Raw genomic sequence first — 17,096 nt, 5'->3', positions numbered from 1 at the left:
TCTTCCACGAGGAGTCATAAACAGGATTACAGGTAACACCTGGCCCGTGTGGGTGTGTGAAAACACTGAAGTTAAACACAAGCACACACACACATTCGCTGTATACAGAAAACACTTATTACAGTTCTACTGACACCCACAGAAACACTCGAGCGTTTAGGAGACTTAACCCACAAAACAAATCCACGAACCTCCGAGCAAGCATGTTAAAAATACAGCACACGCATTTAAAATATGTTGTCTCGTCATCTCGTCAAAACATCTTTAATAAGGTTACATTTCTATAGTAATGAAATATATGAGAGCTGTGATGTTAAAAAGAGAACAATCTGAGACTTGTTCCGTCCAGAAAAAAGACACCGTTTTGCATGTGTCAGAAGAAATTTAACGATGTCATGAGTTGCACTCAGACACGCCAAGATCGTCAGACAAACGATATCAACATCAAAGGCAGTTCACCCAAAATCGTATATGTCAAACCTGTGCGAGTTTCTTTCTTCTGCAAACACAAAAGAAGATATTTTGAAGAACGTCGATAACCAAACAACACTGAACCCTCATCGACTTCCACTGTATGAACACAAAACCACTGAGACATTTCTCAAAATATCTTCTGTTGTGTTCTACTGACGAAAGACTTTTGGGTGAACTATCCCAGGCAATGAAAGAGTAACCTCTGAGCAATAACGGTATAAACCCACACAGTATTTCTGTGGTTCAATCTATATTTACTCAGCAGATAAGAATGCGCTGTGTGCTTACTCACTGTACATGAGCGCTATGATGCGTCTTATTCTGCCTGCCAGCGCTTGATATGGACAAGGTGACATTCCATATCTAATCTGACTTCCGGTCCTGTGGGCTGAGGGGCAAGAGCAGCTGCGCTAATGAAGACTGCTGTGACTGACTCCACGCTGAGCTGGAACAGGTGCAGACCGGGACGAGAGAGAGAGAGAGAGAGAGAGAGGATCATTCAACCATAACACCAGCGTTGATCTCATGGCAAAGTCAAGTTTCAGGACATTTAGAAAAATACTTTACCCTCTCGGCGTTCCACATCATTTGTTATTTTGTTTGTGAAGTTAACAAATAACAGATACAGCACATGAGCCATTTGTCTCATCTGACCGACAGCTGACTTCTCAGAAGGACAGGGGGGCCTGTACTTGATGTGTGTGTGTCAGCTCTTCAATCAGAAATAAAGTTAATAAAGACAAATACACTTTCAACCTCACTGGAAAATATTTAACCAGTTACTCAGCAGGGGACTTTATTTATTGGTTAATATGACAATCATTGTCATTAAAGCAGCAGATTGAGGCCGAGATAAAGCTCCAAGCCCAACAGCAGTATAGCTGACAAAAATACGTTATAAGAACGTTTTGCTAACACTGCTATTACGTTATTAAAACGTTATTTTTAACATCCTATCAACAATGTAACGCTTTTATAATGTTGAGCAATTGTCATATAATGTTGATCCAATGCTCTTTAAAAGTTACTGCATTTTTAGAGAACGTTCCCTCATGATATACACAGGCAGAAGAAAAGAATGCAGCTCACAGTTGTAATTTTCTAATTGCTGGTTAATGTGTGTGATCATCGCCTCTCCAGCAGTGCTGTGGTATTAAACTAAACCTAGTTACGTAGGTGTATGAAAAAAGACACGCTGAAAATGAGCCAGAGATGGAGGGCAGAGGGCCAGGTAACCCTCAGCGTCTGTTTCACATGAGCACCCATGCTTTTGTGCTCTGATACAAAAAAAACTGAACACATCAAAGATACAAGGACGATACGAGGTTGAGTTTACTGTTCATGTGCATTTGATGTTGATTTTCTGTATGTGTGACAAAGAAAGAGAGGATGTGTCCAATGCAGTGGCTATTTAAGATGGAAGCATAGATTTATTTATATACGGCCGCGGAAAAAATGAAGAGACCATTCCAAATTTTCATTTAATCAGCATTTCTAGATGCATTGCGGTCACTTTAGTCCAGTGTCTGTAGATTTTGAACAAAATCAAACCGCAGGAGTGACATAAAGTCATCCAACAGCAATGTGAAAGACAGCATGACAAGACACATGAAAACTGTGATAAAAAGTATCACAAGATTATCACATAAAATACATGTAGAAATATGACTGTTGTATTGCTAAAAAGTGAATCTGAACTTGTTTTCTTTGCAGTATTTGAGGTCTGAAAATATACAGAGCATCCTTTCAGTTATAGTCTCTCCAGTTTTCATTTTCTGCAAATAAATGCAAACAGAAACAATATTTTAATTTGAAATTTGGGAGAAATATTGTTAATAGTTCACAGAATGAAACAAAAATACAAATTTAACCTAAACACATCCATATAAATAGTACATTCAGAAAAACGGAAAAGATTTTTTAAATGGTCTCTTTAACGTGGCTGTATACGGTATGATAGAAGTCGGCCGTACGATATATTGGAATGGTCAAACCCAGTCCGTGAACTCTTAAGAGCAAGTTGATCCATTTCTGTTGCATAATGAGTAGTGAACAGTGAGCGATAAAAGCCAGATTGTAATTGGGTGCGATCAACAGTCATGATGGTGCAGGAAAAGTGTCAGTGGTGTGACAGAAGAGATGAGGTCAGTAAACACATGAGATCAGCAGCTATAAGAGTAACAGTCCTGGCACACGGCGTGAGGGGATAAGGTGTGTGTGATGGCAGAAAATAGATCCGCGGGGTGTGTCTGTGCAAGTGCACGATGGGCAGAGAGTGAGTCAGCCTGCTGTTTTTACATACCGTTACCCATAATGCAATATCGGTTCTTAAAAAAGAATCTGATGCGTGGCTGTTGCGTAGCTCTGTACACTGAAACACACACAGATACATCTGTCAACATGACTTCATATGTTTCTACCACACGACCACACACACAGATCACATCACAAATGAACACGCGCAAGCCCTTAAAGAGACGGTGCACCCCAAAATAAAAAAGATCTTTACTTTCTCTTTAACTCTCTTAACTTTCTTTTTCTGTGGAACACAAAATAATTTGTGAAGAATCCGTCTAAAAAATAATAACAGCTCAGATGTAATGAAGCTGTCCGTAAATGTCACAAGTAACACAAACCCGTTCACGGTGGTCTGATTTAGCGCCTGGGTTCTAATCGAGTTAGCTGTCGTTCATAGCCGTAGATGTGTCTCAATGACAGCTCTGACAGCGAAAGATCATTCCAGGAAACGACTTCTACTTATAGCTCGGGAAGATGGGCAAACGGATCACAGACCAAACGGAAGAGTGAGAGATAAGAGCCAAAACCACCAGAACCACGCAAGCTTTACTTGACATGTTACTGCGTATCAAAATGCAAAACATGGCCAGATCACCTGCTGTCGTGGAGAAAAAAGTTAGAACACAAATTTGCTAAACATTTCAAATGTGTTCACCTGAAAAACATCACGGAAGCAAAACGTGCTGAGACTGTGGTGTTATAGTGAGCATCGGTTTGTTCTTTCTGTACTACAAAAACAGTCAATCAAACCAAGACAGAGGCAATGTTCAGTTTCAATGGAATGTATATTTCAAATGTATTAAAGTGTCATTCACATCAGCTTCACACACGATTTCATTCCTTCATTTTCACACAAATAATAAACAAACAACAGCTCGTTCAGGATTCTATAAGGACCGCATTATAGATCACCGTGACATTTCTGACGAATAAACAACATTTGTGTCGTGTAATATTGATCAAAATACATTGATCATCATCCGTACAGTGCAGATGTCGTAATCAATGTGTTGAGCAGTAAGTCAACGAAACATCCAAAAATTTGACAAAAGATTAAATACATTCTTTGAATGTAAAAGAAATACAATTAAACAAAGAATGAATTACTCCCAATCAAAGAAAAACCTTTAAAACCAATGTTGGTCAAAAGCAAATCTTAGACAAGTAATAAAAACAAAAGATTTTCATAGAACTACAAAACGTTAAGTCAGAGTACACTGAAATGTAAGCGACCTGTTAAACCATATGTACAAATAAATATAAAACCGAAATAAAGAGGAAAATGATACATGAACGCACAGTTGAATCCGTTGGCAATTTTGGACGAATGGATAGGCCAGTTCAGAAGGTAAATGGAGCTGTGGAGGTGAATCACGTAAGAGTCCTCAAAGATCCGATCATCCAGCTAACGACTCCATTTATCCTGCAGACACAATCCCTGACACACAGCATTCAGGGGTCCTGCTCCGGTGGTCTCTTTAAATCTCCACACACATTCGTTCTGGAGCGTAACTGATCTGCCTTCAGGTCTTAAAGATATTGATTATGTGTCTGGAGTCGCACAGAATTGACAAATGCAAGTGCACTGAAATGGAAAATGAATGTGGCCTCTCTCTTACAGCCGGACAAATGATGATGCAGAAAAGACGCACGGCATTTTCACATTTAAAACTCTAGAGTGAACGTTTCCTTGGAGAGGGATTATTCATAAAAAGTGAAGATGTGTACAGATAGATGCTGTAAAGGTTTTTAACACACCCACCCAATATGCCTTAAAGCATTTTGTGACAATGTGTGGGGCAAGTTGTCACAGCGGAAACCTGTTGTTTATTGACACTTAGGAAAGTGAATAAAAATGTGAAAAATGCTCTTAAGCAAAACTAAAATTCCAAAAAGCAGTCGAACGTAATATTTGTTTAGCTTAATACGCGCATGCGTAAAATCTAAATGTATGCAATACACAACCTGTGACAACTTGCCCCGGTGTCCCACGTGTAATCTTTAAGGGGATATTCCCTGGCTTTTCGGCAATGATGTCTTTTAACGCAAGAGCATGCATCCGTGCGCGCTCCGGGCGCGGGAATGCGCACAAGGTGACACTCGTATCCACAAACCCCTCGGGTATCACAGCTCTGCGCATCTTGTTTCACGCAAGGGAAATCCCTTAATTCGAACCCCCTCCGGCCAGGCTCACCCGCTCCCCGCCGCCCTACTGCGCGTTTCGAACCATCTTTTGCGCAGAGACCACCAGCAGCTGCTGCTTCTGGCGGCTGGATTTGACGGCAAGAATCGCCTGCCGGTTCTTATACTGGACCATCTGTAAAGTGATCTCGGCGTTCCAGCCCTCGTCCTGCGGACACCTGAAATCGATCTCCCTGCCCTCCGACATGACCACCGTGAAGTACACGTACTTGCCCTTCCTCTCCACGCAATCCACGGTCTTCATGTTGGCGAAGTGGAGTTCCTTCGCCTTGCAGCCCGTGTCGTGGTGGTGGTGCTGATGCTGGTGGTCGTGGTGCTGTTTGGGTGGGTGAAGGACCAGTCCGTCCTCGGTGAGCACGCAATGCTTCTTCTTCCACAGCTGCAGCAGCCCGTCGCTGCGCTTCTCCAGCACGCCCTCCTTCAGCACCTTCACGCCGGACTCCGGCATGGCCACGGAACCCGCGCACGGGCGGAGATCGCGCATTAAACCGCTGTGTGAGGAACTGGGACGCGTGGCTGATGATGCGTTTGTCCCGGGCGGTCGTTGCGAGCACTCTGACGAGCGGGATTGATCGCGCAGGGGGGTTTCTCACACGCGCGCACCGCCCACTGCATGACTGAAGCGCGCGCGCTGAACTCGCCAACATCAGCACGCGCGCTGGACATCGCCGGCCGCGTCACAAAACATAAAACGCTCCCTACATAGACAGCGTGTTATTATAGTAATAGTATTCATGGCAGAAAATGTAATACGACTTGAACGCTGGAAATGAAGTTATATTATGAAATTATTAAAAAAACGAATATATCAACAAATTAAATATGTAAATAAACCAGTGACGTCACATAGACGTAACATCGTGAATGTAAAACACTTGAAGTTATTTAATGTTCATATAATTCAAACAGGGCGATTTAGAGTAAAGTGGGACACTTCTGTCAAATAACTATTTTATCCTGTACGACATCAAACACTATTAAAAAAACTTTAACAATGCATTTCAATAGATGTTCGCCTTTTCTCATATCAGATGGTTGCAGGCAACAAAAGGCACAAACATTCGTGTCAATAAAGCTTTCCTTAATAACATTTATTGTACTTTTTCATTCGAACCTAAAAATTATTATATAGCCCACTTTGTATATATACTTAGGGCGAATTCAGGCCAGATGGAACACGTTCGGACATTTCATCTGAAGCTAAATTCAGCCTACATAAATATTTTACCAAAAAATGTCTAATGAAAGGGTACAAACCACTCAATGTCTTTTAGAGAAACAATCTTACAGAAATGTCTTCTCCCAAAAATCATCTGTGGTGTTATTTAAAAGATTAAGGAATGACTCGAAACAGGTTTATAAAAATTTAAGCCTACCTAGTCAGCATTTCAGAAACCATGTTATCTCCATACACATGACTACAGATGGAAAGCACATGTGCATAGACTACATCACATGACCTCTAATTTATCTAATGCCTTAATTGAACATCGACATTAAAATTTAAAATCTCTTTTTGCTTTTTATATTTAATGATTTTAAAGTTAAATATACTTTAAGTCCAACACTACCACCCAGCGGCCATCAGTGGTATTCATTCAAATTCAACTATTGACCACACGGAAATTGCCCAGTAAGCCACCCACATTAGACCAATTTAATACACGGACATTAAATTTGTGTTGATCACAGCTGAACTGAGGAAGTTTTGTTTAAATGGTACAGATCTTGTTTTTATGCCAGATTTAATGTAATGCTCAAATCCTTATTCAAAACCGGCAACACCCGTTTTAAAACATTCACCCATCACCACCCAAACAATAAAGACAATCAGACCAAAGGCACACATTTGACCAATTTATTTCATGAATATACATCCAAGTACAGTTATTGAGTACATTAGTATTTGTAGCATGGCATTTTGCTTTGACAACAGCTGCTGAGAGGGACCACACAGATCCCTGCTGATTCAACCGCTTGACAAATAACTGATCAACTACCAGACGGTCTGCGCTACACACGCGCACAGATCTGGGCTGCAAGACAGAGGAATACTGCGGGCTTTGGGGTTACCAGGTGAGAATATTGCTTTCTGCTTCAGACCTGCTGGGCTACAGGGAAAGAGGAGATCTCCAAGAGACTCCTCTGAATGTACACTACACAAACGCATTCAGACACACCCCTTCACAGTGATAAGCCTGCCAAACAGAGGGTGGCATGACACCACAAACTACTCAACAACCATCACCCAGGGCTCAAAAACTAACCAGAATCACACACATCTGGCTCCACCAATCGGTTTCTAATTCCAGGGCCTAATCCTCCAATGGGGTCGCTTCAGGAGGTTGGTTTGTTCAAAAGTGCATTCGAAGAGTTGCGTTGATGCGCAACGTACGTTATAAGCGCTAGATTATAAACCAGTCAATTATAGGGAGAGGGCTATTATGGGCAATCTGATGCTACGACACATGACAAAAGTACAAAGTGCTCAGAAGAAAAAAAACAGAGGTCATGCATCAGAGCGTTACTACTAAACCGCTGTCATGTGGAATGTACAGACGCCACTGTCAGTTTCAATCAGAAATGGTCACCGTTTCTCCCAGATGAACCCACCAGAGCATTTAGACTGGAGTTGAGGATTTTCTGAAGGAAACGGTGGAATGTTTTAAACGAGACTTTAGCCTGAACGGACCGAATCGGGTCCTACCACTGGGGGAAAGTCGCAGGTTTTAACCGAAAGAAAAAGCACCATTGTGCCACCCTGCCATGACGTCGGTCTCTAACACGCAGAGATGCGTAAAGGAATCGCACGCATTACATAAACGTCACCTCCGGACAGTCTTTCCACAGCTGTTGTCTAAGAGCAATACAATAGACTTCACAAGAACCCAACTAGTTTAGCAGTGAAGAAACAAGTGTCATGCTTTGAGGGATATTCTGCATTCTAACTATTATACAGAAAAAAAACGGACAAAAGAAACCGGTCTAGTAAAATACTATGTAGTGTGAGCCGAGGCTCACTGTTTGAGTTTTTTTGTAACAAAAATCTTGAAACCCTTTTATTTTTCAATCATTTCTACCAAGAAAAATACAAAACATTGTAAGGCGGTAAGTAACTATGTTTGTTTGAAGCCGTTACAGTGTAGGGGATCCTGATAGAAGTGGGCACGCCATCACTGCTGTTTGCACTCCTCTGGGGGGTTGGCATCCTTCTGTAACGCACCAAAGAGGAGAGCCAGTTATAAGTGCTGTATACATGTCAAAACTGCATTTACATGAAACTTCCGTACGGATATATTTCAGGCAGAAATCATAAAGGGCATTGCTTAAGTTATCCGTCAGGATTTGATTGGATCGTACAAAGTGGCGAGATGATGAGAAATGCCAATATCCAACTTTCTGCTGATAGTCATATGCATTTTCATGTTACCTATAAAAGGACTACACATTCTTTTGCCAGTCAAAAGTTACATTAAGGCATTTAATTGATGCATTTATTCGTTTAACGGCCTCACAAGATACCCACCACAACACACAGATATCAATCTTACGATCAGACATCTCAGAATATCAAGAAGTATTGCATTAGAGTTCAGATCTCTCCAGCAGATCCAATCAAATCAAACGGTCACAAATCGAGGGATGGCACACTTATGACTGACACTGGGTTCAACCAATGACATGACAGAACATGTGCAGCTTCCTCCCTCAAGCAACCAAGGACTGAACGAAAACACTCTGGGTTTAATGTAAGATCACACCAGATGCTTCAACATACAGACACAATACAGATGGTAATGCCAACTTAATACAGTTAGAGAAAAGCAAACAGCAGCAGAGTGTGTTAATGGTTAGGGTGGGGATGAGGTGAGATTCAGGCGTGAAAACAGGAGACAGATTCATTCATGAGCTTTACCTACCAGGACAGGGTTACTACAGACATCATTTACACCTAGCGAGGAGAAATTTAAAGAGAACTCACAAGGTGTCAGTGTGCTTGAAAATTCACATTAATGATGCTGTCGCTTGTGAAAACAAAACTGCACCTAACCTGTCCTAAACTAGTCTTCCTCTAATTGATTAGTTTTCTGCATGCTTTGAGAAAAGATGAAATGCACGAGCACAATGTTGGCATGCTGAAGATGTTTGTGAAAACGCCTCTAACATGCAGAGAAGGTAAATGACATCAGGCGGTGACGCTTTCACCTGGAAGAGCTTAATGGTGGTGTTTTCACAAGGTGTGCTGTAATGTACCTTGAAGTGACCGGTTCTGAAATAAAGATTTGTTGCCTAAAAATAAACAGCGCCCCTGAATATGACAGACAGCTGCTTACAGAGATGCTAAACACCACCACAGTCATTTATCTTCTCATCTCAAAATAAGCTTCTGGTCCGATTCTGAAATGGACGGCAGCAGATGAAGTATTTAAATTGAAGGAGTGTGTGTGGGCAGGTGGAGAGCGTTTAAGAGAGAGAGGCAGAAACGCATGAGTGGAGGTGACAGCATGTGTTCTGTACGTTGTCAGCATCAGACTGACTGAGGAACAGTGACAGAGATCTGTCCTACCTTGGGTTCATAGTCTGGATCGTTTTCTTCATCTGCCTCCTCTTCGCCCTCCTGTCAATCACAAACACAGAAGTCAAACCATGCAGAGGCATCGACATGATGAATATAAGAAAACGAGAGACTGACTCACCTCATCATCTGCTTCCTCTCCTTCCTCATCATACTGTAAAACCAAAGCAGAAACAAACATCACAACTGTGCAAGATTTGAATCACAGACTACTCGCTTCAGATGAAGTGCTGTCTTTCACTCACATCATCGTCATCATCTTCAATAGCCTCCCCAGTGAAATACAGCACCGCCCTGGGCACGATACGCTCACGGATGAAGTGTCCGATCTCAAAGTCTGCAGCTAACACGGCTTCGGAGTCCTCGTCCTGAACACAAACCAACCATCAGATACTCCTCTCTAACACACAGCTATCAGAGCACTGGAAAGGTGTATGGATGAAAAACAACGTATAACATTTTTTGACCTGCTTGGTTAATTGGCAAAAGCTAGCAAAGTCAATAACCTTCAAAACAAACTGATTTTCAAGTTTCAGGCAAACCATCTATCATTAACAGGCATTACTAGCACCCGTGAATCTCAACATAAGAAAAAAATACAAAAAAATGCAATAAATAAAAAACTAAAAGAAAAGAAAAATGGCCAAATAAATAAAACTATTTACTCACCAGTTCACCATTTTCTGGAACTGAAAGAACAGAACAGAAGAAAAAAACAGATCATCTCTATGGTCACACCTCATAATCAACTTGACATTATTCTAAAACTCAGTTTTATTTCAACTCAAACTAGATAATATGTTAACATGTTTGGACACCAGTCAACGCTCTGGATGCTCTGTAGGTTTTCTACCTTCGGGTGGAGAGAAGAAATTGAAGAAGGAATCATTGGGGACTGTCTTTGTGACTGTCCTGACTGTGCCACGACCCTTATGTTTCTGTTTCTTTTTGATGGTTTTCAATGTGACGTTCTTTCCCTTACTCCAGTCAATCGGGCACCTGAACACAAATAGCCTTCAGTCACACATTCAGTCCCTTTACAAAACCTAATGAGCTGCACGTGTAATGGATGAGGCCATCCCAGCATGCTTGTAAAATCAATCTGCACAACATTTATACAAAGGTTGAACTGTACCCTGTGCAGCCCATGATCTCTGGCCCGTCGAAAGAGAACGGATCAGACTCGTCTGGCTCAGACCTCATTTTGTAGGTCTTTGTCAGGACTGTGTTTGTGAAGAATTCGTTGGGTTCAAAATGGAACTCTAATGTGAAGCTCTGGGAGGAGAAGCAGACATGCAGCGGTGAGAAAACGGTGAACTGCTAACAAATCACAAGACAGATAACTGACCGTCAGACTCACCATTGGCTGGCCTGCGTCAGAGAATTTGACTTTGATATCTTGTAAGTGCTTGAGGATTGGTTCATCGTGTTCCTGGCAAGAAAGAGAAATTGCTTTAGGAAATTAAGCATTACTGATTCCAAATCATTTGACATGGAATTAATTCACTTTATCTTCAAAGTCATGTCCCACGATCTGACTAATCTGGCTAGCTCCAACAAATCAACAGATGAATTGGGTGATTTTCTATGGGATATGTTTTCTCCTCTCTTAACCAAAATAATGCATTCATGATCATTTAGAATTATTGTTCCATATGAGACCAGTTGCCAGTCAAGACCCACATCATGAGACTTCATCACCACTAGGTGGCAGCACAGGCCTGTCTCAAGCACTGCGTGTTCATCTGTCCTCTGCCCACCTGCAACATTTCACTGAGTAGATCCACATTCTTGAAAACTGTGAGCCAGAATTCTGGGATTCCTTTAGGGTCTTCTTTCTCCTCATCTTTCTTCTCCTCTTCCACTTTGGCTTTTTCCTTCATCTCCTCCTGACCAGAAAGAGAGAACAAGAAACCGAGTCCAGTTATGACTGAACAAAACATTCAAGGAATGAGGTAATGAGAACTACACTGGTCAAACACTGAGACTAGTCATTTCGTACTCAGCCAAGTGGTATTTTAGCTTCTACACAGGTCTGCACATCAGTCTGAGTTGTTTTGTTTGTATACAGTGAGTTTTTAAAGAGCATGCAGGCATGGATCACCTGTACCTGCTTACTTACTGTCAGCTCTTCCTCCTCATCTTGTTTCCACTCACACTCTTCATCTGTGGGTTCATAGGATGCTCTCACGATTTCACTCCGCTTAAGAGATACAAACAGGATTTAGAGAAACCATGTCCTAAATTACAACATTCTTTTAGGACATTTAAAGAAAAAATGTCTACAAAACCTACAGCTCCAATTTGACTGTGCAAAAGTGACCAGTTCAAAGCCAGAACAAGCTAAAATACAGACGTTATAGACCAGCATGGCTTTTTCTGGTCAGGATCTATTATAAGCAAATAGTCTTGGTCAATAAACTAGTGAATTTAATGGAGAAAATTCTGTGCACATAAATGAGGTCTCTGACATTTAACAGCCTAGCAGACGCCACAGCAGGAGTGGTTTCCACTGGGAGACAGAGAGAAAGAGGTCCGAGCGATAAACAGCCACACCTCAAGCTTTTTTTTCTGTTAAATGCTCATTTGGCTGCTGTTCTTGTTTTGTCCTCTAGACTGACCACAGACTTTCAGCTGGAAACTTCTGCATCAGCATTTAACAGCCATATTTACTTCATAAGTGTTACATGTCTGCAAAGGATGTGCAGTTACAACAAAATCTCATTTCAAACTCTGGAAAACAGAAATAAAATGTGTTCAGCTAGCAAATCGTCACCTTGTCAAAGAGAGGCTGGTACAGAGCAGCATATTTGCGTTCCAGTTCATGAACTTCTTCGTAGAACTTGGCTTCAATGTGGGCACATTTGACCTGCAGGTTCTTGAGCGCATTGACACGTCTCTTCACCACCTTTGGTAAACTGATCACAGACCAAAAACACAAGGCATTATAAAAAGCACAACAGGGGATAAACCTGGTGAATCGGGACAACCGGTGAAGAGTAAATATAAATCTACAACAGGGTCTCTGTATTTTTACCTCTCCATATACCCTGAGGGAGACCCCACAAGCCCATCCAACCTCTCCTGCAGCGCCGCAAGAATCTGGGGGTTCTGCATCATCTGCATGGTCAGCTGACGTGCTAAAAATAAAAAGAATAATCGTTGCATATTACCAAGCTTACAAGAGATTCGAATTGCAATCCACACCCATTATCCAGTATTCGACCAATCAGAATGGGGACTTCACCTTTAACTATATTTCCTAATATACAAATTACTTCAGTCAAAAAAAATCTGATGGCTTACAGGATCAGTTAAGCTTTGTAAATTCATAAAGAGATTCTCTCAAAACCAGGGCACCTTCCTCATTAAGGGTCAAAGAAGAAGAAAAAAAGCACTCTGGTCAACCAAAAATAAAACCGGTGAGGGTCAGGTGAGGATTTTACTAAAGCAAGAGAATGTGGCAAATTTAGTCAAGCCAGTAATGCTCGTATTCAATATTCAACACACTTTCACACAAACATCTTTTGCCTGACAGCTTCTTTGCTCCAGTCCAGCTGCCAAACACAACTAAGGTCACTGAGGTCTGATATAGAGTTACCCAACATAAAGTGCCAGAACAAACATGCACACACATCTCTTTCTAATGACTGATCCAGTATCAGTATGTGCGTCAGCGATAACAAGCCATGAGATCTTCAGCATTTAACTTTCCTTTACATCAGGCTACAGAATAAAAACTGACCAGAGACTACATTTAACAACAAACACACACAGTAAAGTCAGAATCATGAGCAAATTTAGACAACTTGTTTTATGAATTACATTTTAAACTATTTTGTAAATGTCAACTTTAGCACCCAAAATACTTTTTTGTCTTGATCCAGTAAGTTACATTCATTGGTTGAACGAGAAATACAAGTGGGAGGAGCATCTAATAGATTAAAGACAATACCTTTGCTGTTGTCCTCAGCGGTTTCCTCCTCCTCTACCTCTTCAACATCCTCCATATCAGCCGGGTCCATTTCAGTCTGCTCTTTACTACAAAGACAAACACACAGACCAAAGTCAGTCCCACAACCACTGACACAAAAGCAGGGTAAAGGCAGTCACCACATATGTGTGAACGGCTCCCTATTAAGCTTTACTAGGTAAAATGTAGAAAAAGACTGCCATGATACGACCAGCATATTTTGAAATGTTAAAGCTGCCTTCTACAGAATCGCAAGTTGGGCCAGGCCTAGACACATTAACTCCTGGCACTGAGGGGAATTAAAGGCCATCAAAGCGCTCAGGATCCAAACTAATATTAACTAAATATTCCTCTGGTGGCATTGAAACCGGAAGTGTCTTTGGTAAGCAACAGGTGTATGGATGACCTAACCCCATGAGTAAGGGGGTTGCTGAGTGAGGGAATCATGGCATGCAGAGTTGCAAACACATGTTTGACATGGCACACATGTTTAGGATGCCACGCAGATCGTGACAGCACAACGAGGGAGTGTTACTGGCTTGTGGCTACAGATCAGACCTCACTAGGGTTGGGTATCGTTTGGGTTTTTTCCGATACCGGTGCCACATCGATACTTTTAAAAAAGAGCCACAAAACACCAGTGGATGACATTAAAGAACAAAATGTTCAATTAAAAATATTTATTAAGTAATTAAAGTGAATGTGAAATGAGCATGTACATTAACATTGCTAGAAACATGTTATAGTGTTTACGGTTTACCTTGTTTACCCTCCAGCTACAACTAAATGCTCGCCATCGTTGTATTAAATATGGGCAGAAAATGCGTTGAATATATCAACAGATTAAGACCATTTACAGAGACCTCTTGGTGCATTATTCATGAAACAGTCTGTTTTTAAAATAAGTATAATTATATGCCTATACATGCAGTCAGAGTAAAAAGCTTGACAGACTGCATGTCTAGAGATCAGACTGACAGATGCTATAAGGTTTTGGCACTTTCACTGCTGTGTCACGATTGTCTTGTCAATTACGTTACTGTGTTGAGAACGAGCTCCAAGGCACGCAGCACGCGCTTCATTGATTTTAAACGCATGCAACTGTTTTATTGTGATCGCTTGCATTGCAGACGCGTCATATGCGTTTCGAATTAACGTTTCACTTTAAAACTTGCCTTATGCGGTTGAACTTAAAGACTGCGCCTGGTGATCCGTGGGGCGCACACGATCCGTGCGGATCACAGATTATTTGCGATCGGTTTAACCATTGCATAAAATGTGTTGGATTTGTATTATCTGAGGTTTCAGACTTTCCTTCACGTTGATTCGGTCCAGTAACATACCAGATACACAGGTACCCAACCCTAGACCTCACAGAGCAAAGAGGGACCAGAAATGCACAAGGACTAAACATCAGTTCTTAACGGATAGAAAGGCTGATCTAAAAACCAATCGAGAGGTTGTTGTGTGCAGTTTATTGCACACAAGAACTTCAGCCTCTATAAACTGTCAAACTGGGAAATAAAAGATGAACAATTAAAATGATACGTTAACAGAAACAGCAGCACTTACTTGTCCAGATCTGCCATGTTGTTTCACGGTTTTACTTCCTGGAAAGAAAGGACAGAAGAGATGTTAATGGTTTCCATTATGAACAACAGCCTCAAGCCAAACATGGTCACTGATGTCAGTTCACGGAGGCGATTGAGAATACGAGTTTAACTGTCTAAGATCAAAGCATGCACAATTCAATCCTTGTCTGAGATTTCTTTTGATTCTGCTCCCATACTAGAAATCCAACTCCCAGGGCTTATGGGACAGACCAGTTTGGCTACAAACATCAAAGGTGTGAATCCACGATCTTCATCTCACTGGATCCATCTTTCAGAGCACTCCTCACAACTCCGACACAAATCAGCTCCAATGCCTCCGAGCCACAGTCGGATCAGAACACAGTCCCAGATACCCACATGAAGACTAACAGAGCCTGAGCATCCTCTCCATTCAGGAACTCTTCGCTCTAGACAGAATGTTCTCATCCACACTCTGCTCTTCTCCTGTAGATCAATAACCTGATGCCACCCCGCAGCATCCATTCTTGGCAGATCTTAGGGTTCATCTCCACCACTTTCCATCTCAGTCTCTTCTCTTTCTCTCTGTGTCAAGCCCAAACACTGGTCAATAAAGACACTATGTTACATATATCGACCAATATGTAAAATCCTCCCCGGCAAAAACTATGAGACACCCAAAATAAAACACCCAGATAACATGCACAAACACAAAGCTGCTCATTCCAGAATTGTTAAATGGGTTCATCTCTTACAGATTGGCATAACTGTCAATATTAAGCCACGTGAAGGAATTCCCAAACCCTGTATTTAAAACATCTGTTTAACTCGTGTTAAGACTTAAACTGGGTTAATGTTCTTGGCAGGACCAGCGTGGGATGAGATGCACAGGACAGTGCACTTCGATTGCCACCAGGCCCGCCCCACACTACCACGTGTTTCTTCTACAGATGCACAAGCTAATGCTGTTAGTCTCCTTATAGCAAACCCTCGCAACACGAGATCACTAATGATGTGATCGGACCATCCCAGTGCATCAGATGTAAAGGATTTAGAAAAAAGAAATCATGGCCTTAACCATTGGATGCATGTAACGTTAACGTTATTATGATCCGAGTAACGTTACATACCGTACGTAGCAGTGCTAACGTTACATGGCTAACCTAAACCGGCTAATGACAACACATTTCAGCTTTGCAAAACTCAGATCGAGCACGAGTATTCAGACACATTTACTATTAGACTAGACAGAAGCATTTGCATTTGCTTTTAGAAAACACACAAACACTATCAGAACCCATTTGAATAGAACACATAAGACTCTCGCGATTAAGTCTGATTAAACTGCATTTAAACTACCAGATCATGGCATATACGTGTATAAACGTATCGGATCATTTTATCCTCATGTCAGAGCATGCGTCATATCAAACATCCGCCAACACAACTAGTTAAAGAAACTGTTTTAATTTCCATTTTAATCCGACAACGTGATCAGACACCGAAAAAAACTTACCCGCCAGATCAAACTATCATCCCCATCCTCCCAACATGAAAAAATGTGCTAACAGAAACACAGCCGTAACCGACACCACTCAAATCAGAGCGATAAAAGCGACTTTTATTTAGTTTATCAGACGGCTAAATCCGAGTATATCTGACGTTATAAACAAGAACAGCCATTTTCATCTCCATCATGGTGGAAAGAGCTTCAATGGCTGCTCACTGACTGACTGACTTAACCGTTAGCTCGCGAGCTAAATCTCCGATCCTGACGACGAAAACCGTCTATTTATCACTCAATCCACACCCATGTTTTTGAAGTAGCTGAAAGCGGTTTATAAACCGAGGCAGACAGTCCATTATCGGTGTGCCGTCTTACCGAGATCCTGATGCGTGTCGGTGTTTGAGGCGGCGGTGCTACTGCGCAGTGAACAGCGCGAGACTCCCGCTCTCTGATGGCGCTAAAAGGGAAAAAGATTCCGCCGCGTGCGCTCATATA

General features: G+C 41.6%; 2 protein-coding genes across 5 annotated transcripts; both read right to left on the bottom strand.

The window, feature by feature from the left end:
- Window positions 1-1,949: 1,949 nt before the first annotated feature.
- On the bottom strand, window positions 1,950-5,708 carry phlda1 (pleckstrin homology-like domain, family A, member 1). The gene has a single exon (XM_057324288.1). It carries the CDS (start codon window positions 5,456-5,458, stop codon window positions 4,982-4,984), a length of 477 nt encoding a protein of 158 aa, XP_057180271.1. The 5' UTR covers window positions 5,459-5,708; the 3' UTR covers window positions 1,950-4,981.
- Window positions 5,709-8,031: 2,323 nt separating this feature from the next.
- Window positions 8,032-17,096, bottom strand: nap1l1 (nucleosome assembly protein 1-like 1). Of its 4 annotated transcripts, XM_057324498.1 has the most exons (16): window positions 16,977-17,096; window positions 15,096-15,133; window positions 13,506-13,591; window positions 12,588-12,690; window positions 12,327-12,468; window positions 11,661-11,753; window positions 11,311-11,439; window positions 10,911-10,982; window positions 10,686-10,825; window positions 10,404-10,549; window positions 10,220-10,239; window positions 9,796-9,918; window positions 9,672-9,704; window positions 9,542-9,592; window positions 8,895-8,926; window positions 8,032-8,186 (listed from the first exon to the last, which is right to left on the bottom strand). In XM_057324498.1, the coding sequence occupies exons 2-15, from the start codon at window positions 15,110-15,112 to the stop codon at window positions 8,921-8,923; spliced, it is 1,161 nt and encodes a 386-aa protein (XP_057180481.1). In that variant the 5' UTR covers window positions 15,113-15,133; window positions 16,977-17,096; the 3' UTR covers window positions 8,032-8,186; window positions 8,895-8,920. The 4 variants fall into 4 exon arrangements, with proteins under 4 accessions (XP_057180481.1, XP_057180478.1, XP_057180480.1 ...); XM_057324495.1 differs by lacking the exon at window positions 8,895-8,926 and having other exon boundaries at window positions 16,977-17,094; XM_057324497.1 differs by lacking the exon at window positions 8,895-8,926 and having other exon boundaries at window positions 11,673-11,753; window positions 16,977-17,094.

This window comes from Triplophysa rosa, linkage group LG24 (assembly GCF_024868665.1).
Source record: "Triplophysa rosa linkage group LG24, Trosa_1v2, whole genome shotgun sequence".
Taxonomy (NCBI): domain Eukaryota; kingdom Metazoa; phylum Chordata; class Actinopteri; order Cypriniformes; family Nemacheilidae; genus Triplophysa; species Triplophysa rosa.
Note: the sequence above shows the minus strand (reverse complement) of the source record. Positions and strands in the feature narration are given on the sequence as shown.

What these genes read in the sequence shown, in the direction of transcription:
- phlda1 (XM_057324288.1), bottom strand. Translation starts at nt 5,458, where the DNA reads ATGCGCGATCTCCGCCCGTGCGCGGGTTCCGTGGCCATGCCGGAGTCC.
- nap1l1 (XM_057324495.1), bottom strand. An exon ending in GAGATCATGGGCTGCACAGG is followed by an intron (nt 10,550 to 10,685) that starts GTACAGTTCAAC and finishes ATTTGTGTTCAG; the next exon opens with GTGCCCGATTGACTGGAGTA. An exon ending in TTGAAGATGATGACGATGAT is followed by an intron (nt 9,705 to 9,795) that starts GTGAGTGAAAGA and finishes TTGGTTTTACAG; the next exon opens with TATGATGAGGAAGGAGAGGA.